General features: G+C 39.5%; 1 protein-coding gene across 3 annotated transcripts in view; it reads left to right on the plus strand.

The window, feature by feature from the left end:
• The first annotated feature begins 6,423 nt into the window (after nt 1–6,423).
• Nucleotides 6,424–20,534, plus strand: part of SLC25A36 (solute carrier family 25 member 36) — a 32,754-nt gene continuing 18,643 nt past the window's right edge. Inside the window, exons 1-2 of one of the 3 annotated variants that reach the window (XM_032852356.1) lie at nt 6,424–6,717; nt 17,745–17,909. In XM_032852356.1, the coding sequence (XP_032708247.1) occupies nt 6,677–6,717; nt 17,745–17,909 (206 nt within the window). In that variant the 5' untranslated portion in view covers nt 6,424–6,676. The remainder of the gene's footprint in view (nt 6,718–17,744; nt 17,910–20,534) is intronic. The other 2 variants (XM_032852355.1, XM_032852354.1) reach the window with 2 other exon arrangements.

The following is a 20,534-nucleotide window of genomic DNA, read 5'->3' on the forward strand; positions in this document are numbered from 1 at the left end:
TGCAAGAGAAACTTCTATACCATTTGGCTTTGCGGTGGACAAAACTGACACAGTTATCATAAGACAAATAATCGCTAAGTTAACTCAAGGACTGATAGGGCTTGGAAGCTGCAACAGGGAAAACACAGGGGGTGGGGGAAGGGCAGAAGTGGAGAGGAGCTAAATCTGCATCTGTTAGAGCCAGAGTGCTCAAAATTAACCAACTTAGAAAAACAACGTGAACGGCTATTATTGAGAAATATGCAACTAAAGAAAAAGTAAAAAGCAAAAATGAAGAGACAAAATTAATGGGGTCGGAAGCCTGTCATTTTTCATTATAACTTTTCTAACACTATGTATTTATAACAACCATGTGCATTGTTTGCATTGTTTTATTGTGGTAAAATATTCAGAACATAAAATTTGCCATTTTAGCCATTTATCATTGTATAATTCAGTGGCTTTAAGTACAATCACATTTTGTACAGCAATCACCACCATCTATCTCTAGAACTTTTCCATCATCCCAAACTGAAACTTCATACCCACTAAACACTAACTCTTCAAACCCCCTTCCTCTAGCTTCTGGTAACCACTATTTTACTTTTTTCTCTATGAATTTGACTATTCTAGGTTTCTCATATAAGTGGAACCATATAATCATTGTCCTCTTATGATGTTTTTTTCATTTAGCCTAATGTCTTCAAGGTCTATCCATGTTGTAGCATGTTTCAGAATTTCCATTCTTTTAGGGGCACCTGGCTGGCTCAGGCAGTGGAGTGTGTAACTCTTGATTTTGACTTTTGTGAGTTTGAGCCCATGTTGGGTGTACAGATTACTTAAAAATAAAATCTTAAAAAAAAAAAAGAATTTCCCTCCTTTTAAAGACTAAATAAATATTCCATTGTATGTTTATATCATATTTTGTTTTTTTCCATTATTAACAGGAAAGCCGCAGGTCCAAAATGATGTCACTTAGACCCAGTCCTCAAACCAAGGCTAGATACACTATCTCACTACAGTTGCAAACTCCCCCAGAAATGTAGTCTTAAAGAGTCAGACAGGAATTTTTCTTTTCTTTTCTTTTTTTAATTTAAAATTTTTTTTCAGGAAGGTTTGCGGGGAGAGGGCAGAAGGAGAAGGAGAGAGAGAGTCTTAAGCAGGCTCCAAGTCCAGTGGAGCTGATTCCAAGATCCTGAGATCATGACCCTGAGCCAAAACCAAGAGTCAGACATTTAACCAACTGAGCCACCCAGGCCCTCAGCCAAGAATTTTTCAGTCAGGGCCAGTGAATTTGCCACTTGGGCCTTCTCCATTCCCCAAAGAAAGATGAGGTCATTGGAATAAGACTCCTCACTTTTTTGGTATTACCACAAATTATTGAAGTCCCAGGCATTGGCTATACAAAACTGAGAAAGTGTACCCGCCTTTCAACAAAATCTATACATTTCTTGGCAAGTTCTCTTCACCTTTCTAATCCCCTGTCCTGGAGGGTTGGAAAAATTGGATTTGGGTTTGTTTTTCCTAAGCCTCCTGGGACACTCTCCTGAGGGATGGTGTTTCCTACAAGCAAACTGTTGATTCATTCTGCATAAAATCCATTTCTCTAATCTCCTTATCTATCCCCAGCCCTAGCTCTGCTTTCACCTGTGTATCTTGGAAGAACCTTTTATCCCTGAATGTGATACATAGGGTGGCTGATGGAAGGGGTGCTCAATGGGAGATCAAACCTGCATTACGGAGCAGCTGCTGTCTGGACTCCACGTGGGGTTCACAGGTAAGAGCACACTTATCCTCAGGGCACCACAGCTTCATAAGTTCCCCACCCCTCAAAAGCTCCCCACCCTCTGCGCTTTTCTAGTAACCATGGCTAATATTCTCCATCAACCAAAAAACAGTTGAGATGGTACAGAACAGAGGATGAGCTTACAGATTCTGGAGTCAGATTACCTAGATTTTCATCACAGCTCAGCCACTTGCTAGCTGAGTCCCCTTGACAAATCCTCTAACCTCCCAGCATCTCCATTTCTTCATGCACAGAAAAAAACCATTAGGTTCTATAAAGGTTAATGTAAATACATGTGATGTGCCTGTAACAGTGCCTGGCACAGGATGAGAACGTATAGATCAACTCTGAGAGGCCTGCCATCATGCACAGAGTACCCAGGAGCACCCTTGCTCTGTTTCTCCCAGTGATCTCTTCTGAGGAGTGGGATTTAGGAAGGGAGGTTGAGGATTTGATTTGATTTGATTTGATTTAATGGAGAGGATTTTAATTTCTATTTCCTGCACCTCTGTATTGTTTGAATTTATTACTTTTTATTAAAAGCAAACCCGGAAAATAAATAAATAAAATGGCATCTGGTGAAGAGAATGTAAAACAATCTCTCCCACCCCCCCAACCCCCACCCCCAACTGAAATAGCTAAGAAGATACAGAGATTTAACAACAACAATCCTGAGGCCTCTGACTGGCTCAGTTAGGAGAGCACGCGCCTCTTGGGGTTGTAAACTAATCCCATCCAACCTTTTTTTTTTTTTTTTTAAGATTTTATTTATTTATTTGACAGACGGAGATCACAAGTAGGCAGAGAAGCAGGCAGAGAGAGAGAGGAGGAAGCAGGCTCTCTGCTCAGCAGAGAGCCCAATGCAGGGCTCGATCCCAGGGACTCTGGGATCATGACCTGAACCGAAGGCAGAGGCTTTAACCCACTGAGTCACCCAGGCGCCCCCCCATCCAAACTTTTAAAAGTAATGTTGCCAGGGCACCTGCCTGGCTCAGTTAGAGTAGCAGGTGACTCTAGATCTTGGGGTCCCGAGTATGAGCCCCAGGTTAGGTGTAGATATTACTTAAATAAATAAAACTTTACAAATAATAATAATAATAATAAAACTAATGTTGCTAATCCAAAGCTTGAAACTCATACAAATTTTCTGCACCTCCAAGACTAATAAAATCGAAGTGTGTGGGAAGGGTGGCATCAGTGTTTCATCTATGCGCCACTCCCCACAAATAGCTACTAAAAGCTTTTCTTTAGCCCATTAGCAAATAAAATTCAAGGTCAGTACCAACCAGGACAGAGAATAGCAGTCCCCTCTACTTCACAGTGAGCTTATTTGTTTGTTTTGAGATGAGCATCCAGTTGTGCCCACCCTTTCCCCATTAGTTTCTCTTTGTAGATTTAATTAAAACAAACAAACAAACAAACAAACAAACCAAAAAAAACACCAAAGAACAAAAAACTACAACTCCCAGAAGACCCCTGGGCAGGAGTAGGGGTGGGAGAGGGAAGGGTGGTAGGTGAAGGTGTGCCTGACCCTAAAGTGATGTCTCAGCTCCACTCACCCTGCTTTAACATCCTTCTCCTGGAAAAGCACCTGGCAGCTCAAGAAACCTCTTTGCGCTAGTCTTGAAGGATGTGCTCTAGCCAGCAGGAGTGAAGAAGTAGGGTTATAAAAGAGCAGGCGGACAGCAGTGCCGTGAAACTTCAGCAAGTGTGACAACCAACCCAACCCTGGATCTCCACAAGAATGATGACCTCAGCAACCACAGGCCAGTGGGCGGTCCCCATTAGGTACCAGGCAGACCACACAGGGGGCAGAGTCTCCTTCCACGACGGCATCTGAAGGAAGTTCAAAAGGAAAGGGTCACAAATGATCTGTTATTGCTCATTGGGGATATAAGAATATCCTTACACATAAGAACTCTGGCTCCCTCCTTACCAGTTTTAAAAGCTTAATTAAATGTAATTACTATGACATTCACTATGTCAAAAACAGGGAGCTAGAGCTATTGTCTTAAAAGAAATACATCTAGAATGGTGCAGTCACTTTGGAAAAGGGTCTGGCAGGTATTCAAAGGGTTAAATATAGATTTCTCCTAAGATCCAGCAATTCCACTCCCAAGCATATTACCAAGAGAATTAAAAATGTGTGTTTGTGCACAAATGGCACATTTGTGGCAGCATTATTCATGAGAGCCAAAAAAAGAAGCAATCCAAAGAGCCATCAGGTGAGACTAGATCAACAGAATGGGGTATATCCATACAATGCAATATTATTGTTCAGTTGTAAAAGGGAATGAAACACTGATATGTGCTACAGCCTGAATGGACCTTGAAAACGTTATGCTTAGTGAAAGAAACCAGACAAAAAGGGCACATACTCTATGGTTCTTTCATATGAAAAGTCCAGATTAGGCAAATCCAGGAAGAGAGAAAGTAGATTAGTGGTTGCAGAAGACAGGGGGAGAGAAGAATGGAAGCGATTGCTAGCAAATGTAGGGTTTCTTTTTGGGTGAGGAAAATGCTCTAGAATCAGATACTGGTGATGATTGTACTCCTATGAGAATATAAAAAAACCCACTACATTAGGCACTTTAGGTGGCTGATGGCATGTAAAAGATACCCCCAATGATACCCCTGCTATTAAAAAAGAAGGGGTCCCCAAATGCTAATACAATGGTTTTGGGATAGTACAGCTGAGTGCAATTTTTATTTTTATTTTTCTGGGGCTTTATTGTTTTTTGTTTGTCCAAAATTTCCCTCCTCTAATGGGCAGTTATTATTCTAACAACTGAAGCTCTGAAATCAGACACATACTGCTGGATTCAAATCCAAGCTTCTTCTGAATGAACTGGTTAATCTTGGGCAAGTTACTTAATTATTCTACACCTTAGGCTCTTTATGGAAAGTTGAGCAATAATATTACTTACCACAGGGTAGTTGTGAGAATTTAATAAGAAAGTGCTGTAAAGCGCTTAGATTGGAGCTTGGCATATAAGTAAGTGTTGAAGAAATATCAGCTGCCATTTTTTGTTTAACTTTTTTCTTTTTTTTAAGTAATCTCTGTATCCAACTTGGAGCTCAAACTCCCAACCCAGAAACCAAGAGTCTCATGCTCTACCTACTCACACAGCCAGGCACTCACCCACTCCCCCACAACCCCCTCACCCCCTGCGGCTAGTTCTGTTAAGAATACAAGACAGTAAAATAATACTACTAATTTTTATAAGTAGTACTTATACAGCACTGCTGTCGATGCATTTTAATGCATTTAGTCCTCACAACTACCTTAGGAAGTGGAGTACTCGTATGCTCATTTTACAGCTGAATATTAACAGTGGCATTTGCCAGCAACATCCAGTCTGTAATGTACAGGATATTTAGGGGTCTGTGAAGAGCACAGAGAGCTGAGGCAATCAAGGAGGACTCCATGAAGAGCATGGCCCTGGAAGGAAAATAACGGAGGCCCTGGATAATCCCTCATGGGTGGGAAAGGGTGGTGAGGGCCTTCCAGGTGGAATGGAAGTTACCCAACAAGTAGGTGGAAAATATTAACATTTGTTCAGGGTGAGTACAGATTATGTAATGAGTACAGATCATGTGTTTTATTATTTTCTGTACTTTTGTGCAACTGAGAAATAATTACAAATTAATAAAATTAAAAATATTTTAGTCACTGTGTTCTGAATAAAACATTTGCTTTCCCTGAGTCTTTGACTTATGTAGTATATATAACACATTAGCTGGTTAGAAGAACTAGTAAATCTTAATTCTCTTCATTTTTTCTAAAACAAACGTTAGTTTTTAAATTATATTTGCCTGTCACTATACCTTAGAGTTTCTTTTTTCCATATGGATCTGTCTTACTCCTTGTCACAATTGCTCATTGCACAGTAGGAACCGTCAATGATTTGTTTCTCCCTTCCCTACTGACCCCAATTTTCTATTACAAGCACTGTTTGTAAACATTTTACCCTTGTAAAAGTCTTTCCCAGGCACTACCTAGGGTAGATACTAGGAAGCAGAAATGCCATAAATCCAATTTTCAAAAAGTGAATCAAACGGGGGATGAATGCAAAAATCTCTGTACTTCCCAATCAATTTTGTTGTAAACCTAGAACTGTCATTTAAGAAAAAATATTTTTTTTAAGATTTTATTTATTTATTTGACAGAGCGAGAGATCACAAGTAGGCAGAGCAGGGAGCCCCATGTGGGACTCAATCCCAGGACCCTGGGATCATGACCTGAGCGGAAGACAGAGGCTTAACCCACTGAGCCACTCAGTCGCCCCAAGAAAAAATAATCTTAAAAAAAAAAGGTCAGAGACCGGCAAGCTGGCGAACTGGGAGTCCAGACGGTTTCTCACGTGGTCTGGGGTGGGGCGTGGGGCTCCCGTCAGCCTGCCGGGCCCGGGCCCAGGTGGCACCGGTGCAGCCTCCCCGCCCGGATTAGATGCAGTAGCGCAGTGACCTACTACCCCCAGGACACACGCTCCGCCCTGCCTCACTGTCCCTTTCATTGAAAAAAAAAAAAAAAAAAAAAAAAAATCCCTCGGCGATCACGTGAAAGCAGCGTGCCGGCCGCCTGACGTCACGCAGCGCAGGCCAATGGAAGCTTCTGTTTATGTCGGAGGTCACCGGAATATCAGAGCCCCCGCACGCAGCCTCGCCCAGCCGCCGCCGCGCAGCTCTCCCGCCCAGGTCGCGGGCGCCCAGCTGGAGCAGGAGGCGGCGCGGCTGCAGCGCCGCGGGAAGGGCCGCGCCGTTGCTTCACTGCAGCCGCGTCTCCGCTAGCCGGCCCCCCGCAGTCCTCGGGGCGCCGTGCGGCTCCAGACCGGGACCGAAGCTGCCGGCCGTCGCGGGTGGCCGGATCTGCGTCCCGCCTCAGCGCTCGGAGGACATGCGGAAGAGAGAATGACCCAGAGGGACACGCTTGTGCATCTGTTTGCCGGGGGGTACGGTCTAGACAGGGCGTGCAGGCTGGGGCCGAGGGTGCTGGGCTGAAGCCGAGGCCTGACGCGCAGGCCAGAGGAACGAGGGAGGGGGCTCCAGCCCGCTGGGCAGAGAGGGCGAAGCCCGGGCGGGGAGCGGGGAGGAGGCTTGAGCCGGGCGGGCTGAGGAGGCTGAGGCCCGGCGGAGCGGTGGAAGATGAGGGACGAAGCTGCGGCGGGACATCAGCCATGGGGTGCGCGGAGCCGCGGCAAGGCTGGGGCGGAAGCTGCAAGCCGGAGGAGCCGCGGGCGGGGCTGGGGGGGACCGAGCGGACTGGGGCCGCGCGTCGCGGCCTAGCGCGTGTCCTGGATGCGGGGCCGTGGGAAGGAACGTGGTGCAGGCCTCGCGGAGGTTTCTAGGCCTGGGGGACGGGGCGGAGGTGCGGAGGCCGAGGACAAAATGGGCGCCGGGACCGCCTCCTCCCTCCTGCCTTGCCGCGCGGGCTTCGAGGCCTCCTCACGTCGCTCACGCCCCACCTCGGACCTCGGGGAGCTGATTTCCCCGCCCGCGCTGCGCGGGTGGGCCCTGGGTTGGGGGGAGGGCGCCCGGCACCCGCGGGGAGATTTCACTGCTCACCACTGGAGCTGTAGGATCCTCGCCCTTGGAAAATTTTCTTTCCGAGCTTCTCCAGGTTGCAAGATGCGTACAAAGCGGCATTGCCTTTGGCGTCAGATTCTTTCTCGAAAACCAGTCCTCTTGTGCACCCTCTGCTCTTCGTCTCCTTAAAGGAGAAAGTCGGGGGTAGGGAGAGGTCAAATGCTTTGGCGATAGTTACTGTGTGTATGAGATTACGACTAAGCCTGAAGCCTCCCTGATTGCCAACCTAAATGCTACAGATACTTTGTTGAGCCAGTTGAGTCTCTTTTTTAGATTTGTTCCTTCCAAATTATTTTTAGGAATCCTAGCATTTTTAAGTGTAAGAGTTGCTTATCTGTAGGATCATAGTCATCAAAAAATGGCTGCGGTGAATTATGCTGAGGCTCTTTTATGTCTATATGACCATGTAAAGTCGCATCCCCTGAAAGCGTAGTTTGTTTTTCAGCCGGCCACTTTAAGATTTTATTGCCAGTGATGGTAATACTTTTCCTTGGGTTGTCACATTAAGTCAACAAACTTTTATTTGTACACTAGTCATAGGCCAGCCACTGGTCTGGAATAAAAAATACTTTCCTTTTAATCCGTGAGACAAAGTTTAGACGGAGTTTACTTTCCATATTTCTGACACTTTTGCCAGTAATCCATATTTCTGATACATTAACCAATAAAATTGGCAAATTAAATCTTTTAAAAAAAATTAGCCATGTAGATGTTCTTGTAAATATGTGTTGTTAGGCAAATTATCAGGCTTCTTCATGTAATTGAGGTAATGTATCTGAAAGGAGACTGCACATCTACTTATGGCCGCTATTTTAATTTGAGTGAAAAATGGACAAAACCTTTTATTTTAATTGGCTTCATTTGTAAATTGAGGAGGGTGTGCTATATGATCTCTAAGGCCGTTCCCAGGTCCTAACATTTCTATTACTCTGCATTCAAAATTCATATATCAAGTTTTTTTAAAAGTAGGGCATGTTAGCTTGATTGCACTAAGTTCCCTGTTTGGATTAAGATCAGCTGTCACTTTTTTGTTGCTAATGCATGTAAAGGACCTCCTGGTTAACTTTTTCTTTAAGAGCAGAAATGGAGTTTTTGCAGCATCTAAACACCAATAGATTTAGAAGCCTCTCCTCCCCCAAAGAACCTAGCATTTGCAGGTTATTTAGAGTATTAAATGAGGTGATCAGCCTTGTAAATTCCTTTGTATCTCTTGGTTTTATAGTTACATGTGGTTGCATAATTTGTTGCAATAAAACCTGGTTTATCTTTTTTTTACCCCCTGGTTTATCATTTTTAGAGAAATATTAGGACTAGGATGGTAAAGATCATCTGGTTCAGCCCCTTAAAAATAAGGAAAATTACTGAGGTGTATTGATTTACCCAAGGTCAAACAGCTTTCTGTACATGTAAAATGAGAGGTAAATAATCTCTACAGATCTTTCCAGCTCTATATTACATAACGCCAATATTGTAGAATATCCTGGAGGTCTGTATGGTAACCTTTTGGAAATGATGTTGGGTTGTGTCAGTTACATTGTTCTTAATTGAAGATGTTGAATTCTTTTGTATATGAAAGTTGCTTATTTAGGCAATCACTTCTGGTACATTCTTCAGAGAAAACTATATTTCATTTTTATCCTGTTAGACTTAGGTTAATTAGGAGTTAGGAAAGTTATTTTTACTTAAGCAATAATAAGTAGTTACAGAAGAGGAGAGAAATCTTTTTTATTAGCTGTTGTGACTGGGCTGCTTCACACACAGGTATCATTTAGATTAAGTTCTGAAAACTCAATATGTTTTAAAAAACTAAATAATGTTTTGCAGTGGCCATTTAATCTTAGGCAAAAATTGCCCAAGTATGGGGCCTTTGGATTGTTTCCCTGGTGGTTATAATTGTATTCAAGTATGTGTTTATCAGAATCTTGAAGATTTCCAATGGTCTAGTAGCTGTATTATTAAATCGGGAACATTTGCGACAGACCAGAGCTGGACCTTGGATGTGGGTGACATAGTCACATTCCTAACTTATGCTTTCTTTAAGACACCCTTTGGTTCCATTATATTTTTTGCCAGGGTTAATATTCAGAGTTTGTAAGGTCATTGGTTAGGTCAGTTGTGTTATGGAAGCAACTCCTCTAACAACCTGCCAAAAGGATGTAAGTAAGATTTAATTTAAGCTGTATTTTTAATGACTATTTGTATATTAAACTCTTTAATAGAACTATATATTATGTACACTTGGGTCAGCTATCCACTAAGAGATAGTTTGCTTTTTTTTTTTCCTAGGAAGAGATGTCTCAGATAGAAGGAATAAACCTTAGAAACTGTCCTTTCTAGGTTTTTGATGTTATAGAATAATGAATTTGTATGCTCTTCAGCTATCAAACTTGACTATTCTTTCCTTGGAATTCTTTGCCAATCAAAGCACTTAAAGAAAATGAGCAAGCACTTTAAAAAAAAAAAAGAAAAGAAAAAGAAAAGAAAAAATGAGCAAGCAACTTTGCATTGGAACTTTTTTTTTTTAACAATCAAGTTACAACTTAGTACTTTATTATTAGTAGCAAATTACATTTGTGATAACTTAAAACAGCTGATCTTAACTCATTGGCCACATCATGGACAGAGGGACTCGGGAGCATTTTACAAGGCAAAAAGGAAGTGATGGCCTGCTTAAGGCACTTGGAGTGGGGATGGTGAGGGTAAATGTGAGAGGAAGTTTAGAATGTAGAACCAGAGAGACTTGAGGATAATTGGATGTTAGAAAGCCTCTATATGCCTTTGTCACCCTTGTTAGCCTTCAGTACCTCATACTAAGGTAATCATAGGAGCTTCTTCACATGGCCTTTTTTAATTGTATATATTTAAGGTATACAGCATGATGATTTGATGATACGTATGCATAGTGAAAAGATTATGACATAAAACATCTGGTGTAGTTACCATTTTTTGTGAGCACACCTGAAATCTACTCTTAGCAGATTTCCAGTATTCAGTACAGTAGTATTAATTTTAGTCATTATGCTGTACATTAGAACTTTAGACTTATTCATCCTACATAACTGCAGATTTGTACTAATACCTTAACATTCCCCCACCTTCTTGCCCCTGCTGACTACCCTGTATGCTTCTGTCTTATTTGACTTTAGATTTTATGTAATATTGAGATCATGCCATTTTTTTCTTTCTGTGTCTGGCTTATTTCACTTAGCATAATGTCTTCTATGTTCATTTGTGTTGTTGTGAATGACAGGGTCTTCCACGTGGCCTTCTTGATCCTGGATGCTTCCTGGCCCCACTACATTCTACATTTCTATCTTGATAGTTTTTGGTTTTTTGGTTGTTGTTGTTTTAAGATTTTGTATTTTAAAAGAGAACTTGAGCACAAGCAGGCAGGGAGAAGGAGAAGCAGACTCCCTGCTTTGCGGAAGCCTGATCCACTGGATCCCAGGACCCTGGCATCAGGACCTGAGCCACCCAGGAGCCCTATCTTGCTAATATTTTAAAGCATTATATTGGCTGTGCAAATCAGTGTTCATGTAGAGTTTGCTTATTGTAAATAGTAAAACAATTTAAATCTGTATTCATTGTTAAGAAACTTTGTGGGAGAATAGAATAAAACTAAAATAATTTTAAATATTATGGTTTTTATATAGAATGTTTAAGAAATAATTTCTAGTCTTTTGTTTTATGACTTGCTTAATAAAATAATTGTGCTGTCCAAAATCTTGTAGATTAATAAATGAGGCACACAGTATATATTTAATATATTTTAGTTGTACTCCTATCCCTTTAGTTTTGAAGCTGAGAATGCATTGTACCTAGCCTCCACCTGTTACATAGTATGCTGCTTTAATCTTGCACTAAATTGACCAGTAGGTAGAAGTTATCTCTACTCACAAGCTATTTAAGATGTGTAATAATAACTGTACGGAAGAGGGGTGCCTGGGTGGCTTAGTTGTTTAAGTGTCTGACTTCTGATTTGACACTCAGGTTAGGATCTCAGGGTCATGAGCTAAAGTGTGTGTCAGGCCCAGCGCTTGACCTGGAGCCTGTTCAGGATTTTCTTTCTCCCTGTCTGTCCCATTCTTCCTCTCATCCCTACCCCCCCCCCCCCAAAAAAAACCCAGAAGAACACATTTTTCCCTTTATATCCTTCCTGGCTAAATTGCATCTAATTTTAGCATAGAACAGCATGCTTCAAATTGTATAGGAACCTATTAATGGATTATAAAATCAATTTGTTTGGTTTGTGACCAACCTTCTAAAAATAGTAAGTATTCTGTGAAATGTTTGTGCATGTGGATATACTGTGTCTTCATGTAAAATAGTTCTTGTGGAATTGAATTCAGAGATTTGAAAGGGAAAGAGCTGGACTTAAAATCAGCAGATTTGGTTTGTTCTTTAGTTGAGTGTCAACTTGGAGCAGCTAATTTTCCCTTGCAGGATTTTTGTTTCCTCATCTGCAGAATAAGGAAGTTGGGCCAAATACACTGTTTCCTACCTCCTTTTTAAAAACAAGTTTTAAAAATTTGTATTTATTTATTTGAGAGAGAGAACAGGAGATGGGGGAGGGTCAGAGGGAGAAGCAGAGTCCCTGCTGAGCAGGGATTCCCCAAGTGGGACTCAGTCTTGGACTCCAGGATCATGACCTGAGCTGAAGGCCGTCTGTGGTAAGTGGATATAAATTGCTGATTTCCTGATGCTTTCATTGTAGCATCAGGGAATACAGAAGATAAAGTAAATAAAATACTTAGTATTTTAAGTGGGCAGTATGGGCTGTAGAGAAGAGTAGTGCAAGAAAGGTGGCTAAAGAGTCAGTGTGAAAGATTTTATATATGGTAATCAGAGAGGACATAAGTGAGAAGTGACAACTGAGCAAAGATAAAGAGGTGAGGTAGTAACTGGCTCTTCAATTCAAGGCAAGAATAGAAGATGAAACGGCAAGAGTAGAAATTCTGAGGTAGGAGCATGGTCATATAATAAATTCTAATTAGAATTACAGCAGAGACCAGTGGCTTAGACCAGGATGGAATTGATGAGCAGTGGTTAAGATTCTGGATTTATTTTGGTGTAACTGAGTCAGAGACACTTGCATACCATTTTTTCATGGGGTCCAGTGAGTAGGTCCCAAAAGCATCAACCACATTCTCCAGTTAAAAACTGCTGCTGTTTTAAAAAAAAAAAAAAGATACTGATAAATTTTTGATTGTTTATTTTAAAAATAAATGTGTGCATATAGTATTTTTTTAAAAGCTGCTGTAAGATTTTTATTAAACAGCATTCCCCAACTCCTCTCCTCCCACATTTCCTTCCTAGTGGGAACTTCCTGTTGTCTCAGCTGTCTAGAATTTTCTTTGTACTTTCTCTTCTGGTAGATGAGGATTTAGGGGGTGCCTGGGTCACTCAGTTGGTTGAGTGGCTGCCTTCTGTTCAGGTCATGATCCCAGAGTCCTGGGATTGAGCCCCACATTGGGTTCCCTGCTAAGCAGAAAGCCTGCTTCTCCCTCTCCCTCTGCCTGCTGCTCTGCCTGCTTGTGTTCTCTCTCTGTCTCTCTAATAAATAGATAAATAAATAATCTTAAAAAAAAAAAAAAAGAAAGAAAAGATGAGGATTTAGTTATACAAATCCCTATTTCTCCTTTCTTTCTGTCCTCTCAATATATAGTTACATAACAATTTTTTAGTTAAATCAATAGATAATGCTTAGCTTACTGTGGTAGTTGATTGGAGGGCTTTGATTGGAGGGCTCAGTTGTTGACCTTTTCTTTCTTGAATATCTTCATTTCCTCCCTTTGGAATTAATAATTGCTACACATTTCAAAATGTTTGTTTAATTATGTGAGTACTTGAATATTTAGTTTCATATCCTCAAATATATTCATCTGTCTTTTTTTCCTGAAGATCTTCATCCCTCTGAACTATGTGAATCCTTTCTGGGCTGGTTATTTTCTGAGCCTGACATTTTCACTGTCATCTTGGGATTCCTTTCTCACTCTCCTAGGTTACGCATTCTTTTCCTAAATTCAATCCACACGCCCACCCCCATTTTATCAAGATGTAATTGACCTTTAATGCTGTATTAATTTTAGGTGTACAACATAATAACTTGGAATATTCCCTCCTCTTTTTTAGATTAATCCCTTAACTTGTAGAACACATTCTTTAGTAGCTAAGATAAGGTACAAGGTAGGAAATTTCTTAAATATTTATCTGCAGTGTATTTATTTTTTCTGCTTGATAGGTAGGTTTGGTATAGAATTCTAGAATCCATAATCTTCTGCAGTTGGGAATTCTGATGCTATTTTGACATTTCCTTTGTTAAAAAACCTTTTATGCTTTGTGTAGAAGTTGATGAGATCTTTGTTCCCAATATTTTAAAAGATTGTAGTAGCTCACCTTGGTGTAGGGGTTCGTTTTGGTTTTTGTTTTGATTTTTTTGGAATCTATTGGTTGTACCTGTGAAGCCTGACCTCTGAGATTCTTGAATTCTCATGTTCTTTTTTTTTTTTTTTTTTTTTTTAAGGTTTTATTTATTTATTTGACAGAAAGAAAGAGAGATCATAAGTAGGCAGAGAGGCGGGGGTGGAGCAGGCTCCCGCAGAGAGCCCGATGCTCGGCTTGATCCCAGGACCCTGGGAACATTACCTGAGCTGAAGGCAGAGGCTTAACCCACGGAGCTACCCAGGCGTCCCAAATTCTCACGTTCTTTAGAGAATTAGGCTTCTGCCTGGGAATATAGTTTCGTCCAGTGTGTGGGGAGTGGGAGTAGATCCCACCTGGATATCGCCCCTTTGCTGTGTAGCCTATCAGCCAGTACTTCTGTTTTCAGTTCTTTACCTCACCTCCATCTTGAATACTTCGTGCTCTAATCTTCAGGCCTCTGAGATTCTGCAGGGCTTTTCTTTCATATTTCCTTCTGCAGTTCTTTTTGCCTCTTTGCTAGTAAGTCATTTACAGATCCCTTCCTGTATGCTTCATTGCTTGAAATCTTGGGTCTTGTTCATTTCTCCCATGGCTCCCTCTGTCCTTGTGGCATATTTCTTTAAAATATGCGACTTCTAACGTGGAGAGGAAATAATGTATAACCCTGTTTTCATAAGGAGAGATTTTAAATGTTTGACTCCAGTAGTTTTGTTCCGTGCATCAGTTCTTCTGATTGCAGCATGCATAGTAATTTTAAATGGCTTGAAGATAAAAACGGCATGAGAGATACTGGAGTATCACCCCTATGCTTACATACCTATTGAATTTCATAACATAAAATTGCTTCAGGACAGCCTAAGTGCTTGTGTGTACACCCACTTAAACCATTCCCCAGCTCTGTGTAACTTAGATCCTCATTACTTGTTGAATTGTTTTTAAGAGGGAGAATTGTTTAAGTTTTAAACATTACTTTTAAAGTGTTCCTTAAGGAATCATAGTATCTTGTCTGTGGTCTGGCCATAAAGTATTTGTAAAAGTTATGATGGAATTTCTGTTACTGCTGTCTGTAATAGATGTTGATAACTTCAGTAGCTAATATTAATGTGTGCCATGTCATGAAATACTTTACATGGGTAATATCATACATCATCTTTACAACAAGGCTGTTTTCCCCCAGTAGATTGTGGTCTTTTATATAAAGTGGACTCTTGAACAACATGGATTTGAACTGATACGGTCCACTTATGCAGAATTTTTTTTCAATAAATATAGTACTGTAAAGGTAGTTTCCTAACATGATTTTCTTAACATTTTCTTCAGCTTTATGTAGTAAGAATAAAATATATAATACATATGCAAAATATATGTTACATGTTTATTTTCTTGCTAAGGCTTCAGTCAGTAGTAGGCTATTAGAAGATAAGTTTTGGGGGAGTCAAAAGTTATATGTGGATTTTTAACTACATGGGGTGCGGAGAAGGTTGGTTCCCCTAACCCCCATGTTGTCTGGGAGTCCACTGTAATGAGGTTTTAAGCCTATTTCATAGCTGTTTAAAAATTATACCTGTTCCTTATTTATTGAGTATGGGGTCTCCCTTAATCTAGTTAATTTTGTTTCAAATCTCTTATAGGCCTACTGTTTATCTAATTAGTGTGTTGATTTCTGACAATAGAATTATGGTTTTGATCTTTCCTTTTGGGATTTAATTTTTTTTTTTAATTTTTAATTTTTTAATTTTTTAAAATTTCCTTAAAACTAAGTGGAGTTTTTAGGAAACACTAAGTTTATTATGATTAAAATTTTAACACAATGTATTCAATTCCAGGTAGTGCATATACTTAACTAGTTTTCACATACTCAGTTTTTTCATCAGTTTTATCAAGGCATATGATAACATTCACCAAATAAAATTTAAGTGTGTAGTTCAGTAAGTTTTGGTAATGTGTAAGGTCCTGTAACTACTATTATAATCAATCAAGATACAGGACGTTTCTTTTATCCCAAGAATTCCTCCATGCCCTTTGCAGTCAGTTCCTATGCACTCCACTACCTCTAGGTAATCACTGATCTCATTTCTGTTCTAGTTTTGCTTTTTCCAAAAGTCTTTAAAATGAAAATGTCCTAAAATAAAAGGCTTTTGTCCCTTACTTTTTCAGTTAGCATAATGCCTTTGAGATTCATCCAGATTGTTACTTTTTTTTTTTTTGTTACTTTTTTTTTTACAGAATGTAACAATCTATTATATTGATATACCATAACTTGTTTATCCTTCATCAGTTGGTAGACATTTAGGTTACCAGTTGGGCTTTTAAGAATACAGCTGCTATGAGTTCATGGACAGGACTTTGTGAAGACATCTATCTGGATTTCTCCTGAGTCAGCACCTAAGAGTGGGACTTTATAAGAAATCAACAGGCTGTCTTTTCTGGGTTTTTTGGTTTGCCTTTTTTAAAGCCATTTTCTAAAATGACTACCACTTTGCATTCCCATCAGCAATGTATGAGATTTCCAATTGGCCTTTATCAGCACTTGGCTTTCTCATTCTTTTTAGTTTTCACCATTAATAGATGTATCGGTACTGCTCATTGTGGTTGTTTGCATTTCCCTGATAAATGATTTTGAAAAAAATCTTTCAGGGTTTATTTGCATCCATATGCATATGAATGTTCTCTGTTTTTACGTTGTATTTTTCACTTTTTTGCATAAAATTTGTTTCAGTTTCATTTTCTTGATGGCTTGTACTGTTACATCAGTATGAAATACTTATATATTTTATATATAAGTTCTAAATTTTGTATATTTATAAATAATTTGTTCTAAATTTTATTGGGCGTAATAGCATTGCCATGCTGCTTTTTTTTACTATGTGATACGCACGTACACTTTTTTTTTTTTTTTTTTAATTATAGAGGTAGAATTGTTTAGTGTATTTCTGTGGTGGGCTACTTTTCTTTTTCTTCCTTTCATGCCCATTTAGAGGTTCAGGTTACTTCTGATTTAGTCTATTTTTCACTTTGACTCTTTGGTAAGGTGTCTCCTGATTTTCCTCTGGTTAGAAAGCAGTTCTCAAGGTTTCACGAGGTTTCACTGGGTTGTTATTAGTGCTTTAAGAGAATATTATTTCCCATTCTTGCATTTAAAAAGAATAATTACTGGGGCGCCTGGGTGGCTCAGTGGGTTGAAGCCTCTGCCTTCAGTTCAGGTCATGATCCCCAGGGTCCTGGGATTGAGCCCCACATCGGGCTCTCTGCTCGGCAGGGAGCCTGCTTCCCTTCCTCTCTCTCTGCCTGCTTCTCTGCCTACTTGTGATCTCTGTCAAATAAATAAATAAAATCTTAAAAAAAAATAATTACTCAGCCTGTCTCTTACAGATTCCTTGAAAAAGTTTAAATGATGTCATTTGTTTAGAGCTTTTGCTTTGATGATCAGTTTTTGTATTTAAATTGGATTCCTCTAACTAAGCCTATCTGCTTTGTACAGATTTCTACATGTGGGCCTAATCCACTGATTTTGAGTTATAAATATCATTTTTTGTAGGCAGAACACTTCTGGGTATTTGAATATTTAAAATAGGAAACATGATTATCCATCAGTGGTTAATTTTTATTGCTCTGAAGACCATAGCTTGAGTTTTGAAAGATAGAGGAGTTTGAGGGATAGGATATACTTCAGATAGTGACCTAGGTGTCAACAACCACAAATGATATCTGGCAAGGAGCACCAAATAAACCCTTAGGATACTATTTAAAACTATGATGTGACTTCCCAGTAAATTATTAAGCTCAGTTCTTTTTAGCTACTAAAGGTGTATGCAGTCAAATAAACATTAAAATTGTTTAGTCTTTTAAAATAAAAAATCTTAACATTTTAGTACCTTAGTGAAGCCCTAGTTTCCCACTTGTTATACAGTCTAAATGTGTGTAATAATTTATGGAGTAAGTAGTTTTGTTCCTTTCATTTTTTTCGTAGATGTGGTGGTACAGTGGGAGCTATTCTGACATGTCCATTGGAAGTTGTAAAAACACGGCTGCAGTCATCTTCTGTGACGCTTTATATCTCTGAAGTTCAGTTGAACACCATGGCTGGAGCCAGTGTCAACCGTGTAGTGTCTCCTGGACCTCTCCACTGCCTAAAGTGAGGCACAATTTTCGTGAATTTGTTTTTTTTAGTCTGTTTACCTTAATGATAGCCATGTGTTTTGTTTGTTTATATTCTGCCACATTTTAAGAAGCTTTTTTACAAACTTATTAACAGAGTTACTCTGAATTATATTCATCAGAAATGATAATCCCTAATGGAGAGGAACAGTTAATTGGATGATATAAAATGTAATGTTATTTCCAAATCATGTGTATTTGAATTATTTTTCTATATTTAGTCAGTGGATTTGTTTTCTGAAGGTATTCTAGGTGTCCTATTTGGATCATTTATTTGTCTTTGAAATGTGATAGTATTAAATCCCAACTCTTTCTGTGTGTTTTTTAATTTTCCACGTATTGACACAGTTAGTACAACCACTTAATGGCAATCTGTGATTTTTATGTAACCTAAACATAACTGAAATTTAAAGCAGTGTTCTACTGATTTTAAGAGGTGATTCAGTGTTTGTTTGACATTTCTTGGTGGTTTGAAAAAGATTTTGTTTTTACATTTTATCATACTTCATTATATTGCACATTGGATTTAAAATTTCAAAACTATTGAGATTACATTTTATGTGTTCAAACTTAGGTATGTAACTTGTATCTGCCTTATCAGGTCACTTGGTACATAATCTATTTGAACTTAGTTCAGTAGTATTTATTTTGTGGCAGCAAATAAACTCAATACTGAATGTTTACCTTAGTTACCAAGAGTTCATCAGTCTTTTCTTTTTTCAGTTTTCCTAGTACATGGTAGGTAGAATAAAATTGTTAACAATTTTGGATGAAAATGCTGTAATTATAGGGTGCCTGAGTGGCTCAGTCAGTTGAACGTCTGCCTTCGGCTCAGATCATGATCCCCGGGTCCTGGGATTGAGTCCCAGGTTGGCCTCCCTGCTGAGCAGGGAGCCTGCTTCTCCCTCTCCCTATGTGCCTCCTCCAGGTTGTACACACTCTCTCTCACTCACTCTCTGTATCTCAAATAAATAAAATCTTTAAAAATAAATAAATAAAATGCCATAATTACAGGGGCACCTGGGTTCCTCTGTCGGTTAAGCATCTGACTCTTGATTTCGGCTCAGGTCATGATCTCAGCGTTGTGAGATGTAGCCCTTTGATGGGCTCCGTGCTGGATGTGGAGACTACTTAAGAGTCTCTCTCCCTTTGCCCCTCTCCCCTTCTTAAATAAATAAATAAATAAAATGCCGTAATTATAGATGAGTATCTGATACGAGTATTATCAGATTAATAATATCTTGGCAAAAATAGAATACTTTACCAATTAATAATAGGTCATCTCAGTATCATGATTTTGTCTTTTATTACCGCTGTTACGTGTCCTGAACTTCTTTCTTTGATCTTTGCGACAGTACCGTATATATTTATTTATTTAAGAGCCAGCAAGAGTGTATGCAAGCAGAGGGAGGGGCAGATGCGGAGGAAGAGGAACAAGCAGGCTCTGAGATGAGTGCACAGCCACTGTGAGGCTCAGATCTCAGGACCCTGAGATCATGACCTGAGCTGAAATCAAGTCAGATGCCTAACCACCTGAGACACCCAGGCTCCCCACAGTAGTAGTATATTTTTTATTTTTTTCTATTTTTCAGTGGTTTTGCCTTCTGACTTTTCTCAGCAGTAGTAGGAATCCCTCTGAGCTTTGTTTTAATTTCTCAGTTTTTCTGGACCTCTGTTAAGAGTCAGTTTAACATGTGTCACCTGTCATTAGTATATAGGTGACTTCTAAGTTTGCATTCTCTGCCTTAATACCTTTTTACTCATTCCCTTTGATTCCCTACTCAGGGCCTCTGTCCAAAGCAATCTGTTTCATGGCTTTTTTTCCCCCCCCTAACATCTTTATTTGAGGTACAAGTTACTACCATAAAATTAACCCATGTAAAGTATACAATTTGTTTGTTTTTAGTATATCCAGAGAATTGTGCGACCATTATCACCTGCCAAATTTCAAACGTTTCCATCATCATCACTAAATAAACCTTTATCTGTTAACAGTCATTTCTCATTTTCTCCCTTCTCTCTCCTTCCATCCCCTAGCTCTAGGCAACTATAATCTGCTTTCTATCACTATACATTTGCTTATTATGGACATTCTGTATAAATGGAATTGTATAACACACAGTCTTTTGTGATTGGTTTTTTTCACTTAGCATGTTTTCAAGGTTGATCCATGTTATAACAGTATCTTTTTATTGTCAAGTATTGCTTTATATGGATATATAACAAATTTTGTTTATCCACTCATCAGTTGATAGACATTGGTTTGTTTCCACTTTGCAGTATTCTGAGTGATGCTATTATAGAGATGTATGTTTTCGTTTTGGAGGGGATATGCTAGGAGCAGAGTTGCTAGGTCATACAATAACTTGTAACATTTTGAGGAACTATAACACTGTTTTCCAAAGTGGCTGCATCATTTTACATTCCTACCACCATTGAATGAAATTTTCAGTTTCTGCACTGCCTTACCAACCCCAGTTTTTTGTTTTTGTTTTTTAAGTAGGCTCCATCAACTCAGGGCTAAAGCCACCCAGGCACCCCCACCAACCCTTGTTTTACTATGTCTGACTTTTTTATTATAACCATTCTAGTGAGTGAAGCA

This window comes from Lontra canadensis, unplaced genomic scaffold (genome assembly GCF_010015895.1).
Source record: "Lontra canadensis isolate GAN:19392208 unplaced genomic scaffold, GSC_riverotter_1.0 scaffold6, whole genome shotgun sequence".
In the NCBI taxonomy this organism is placed as follows: Eukaryota; Metazoa; Chordata; class Mammalia; order Carnivora; family Mustelidae; genus Lontra; species Lontra canadensis.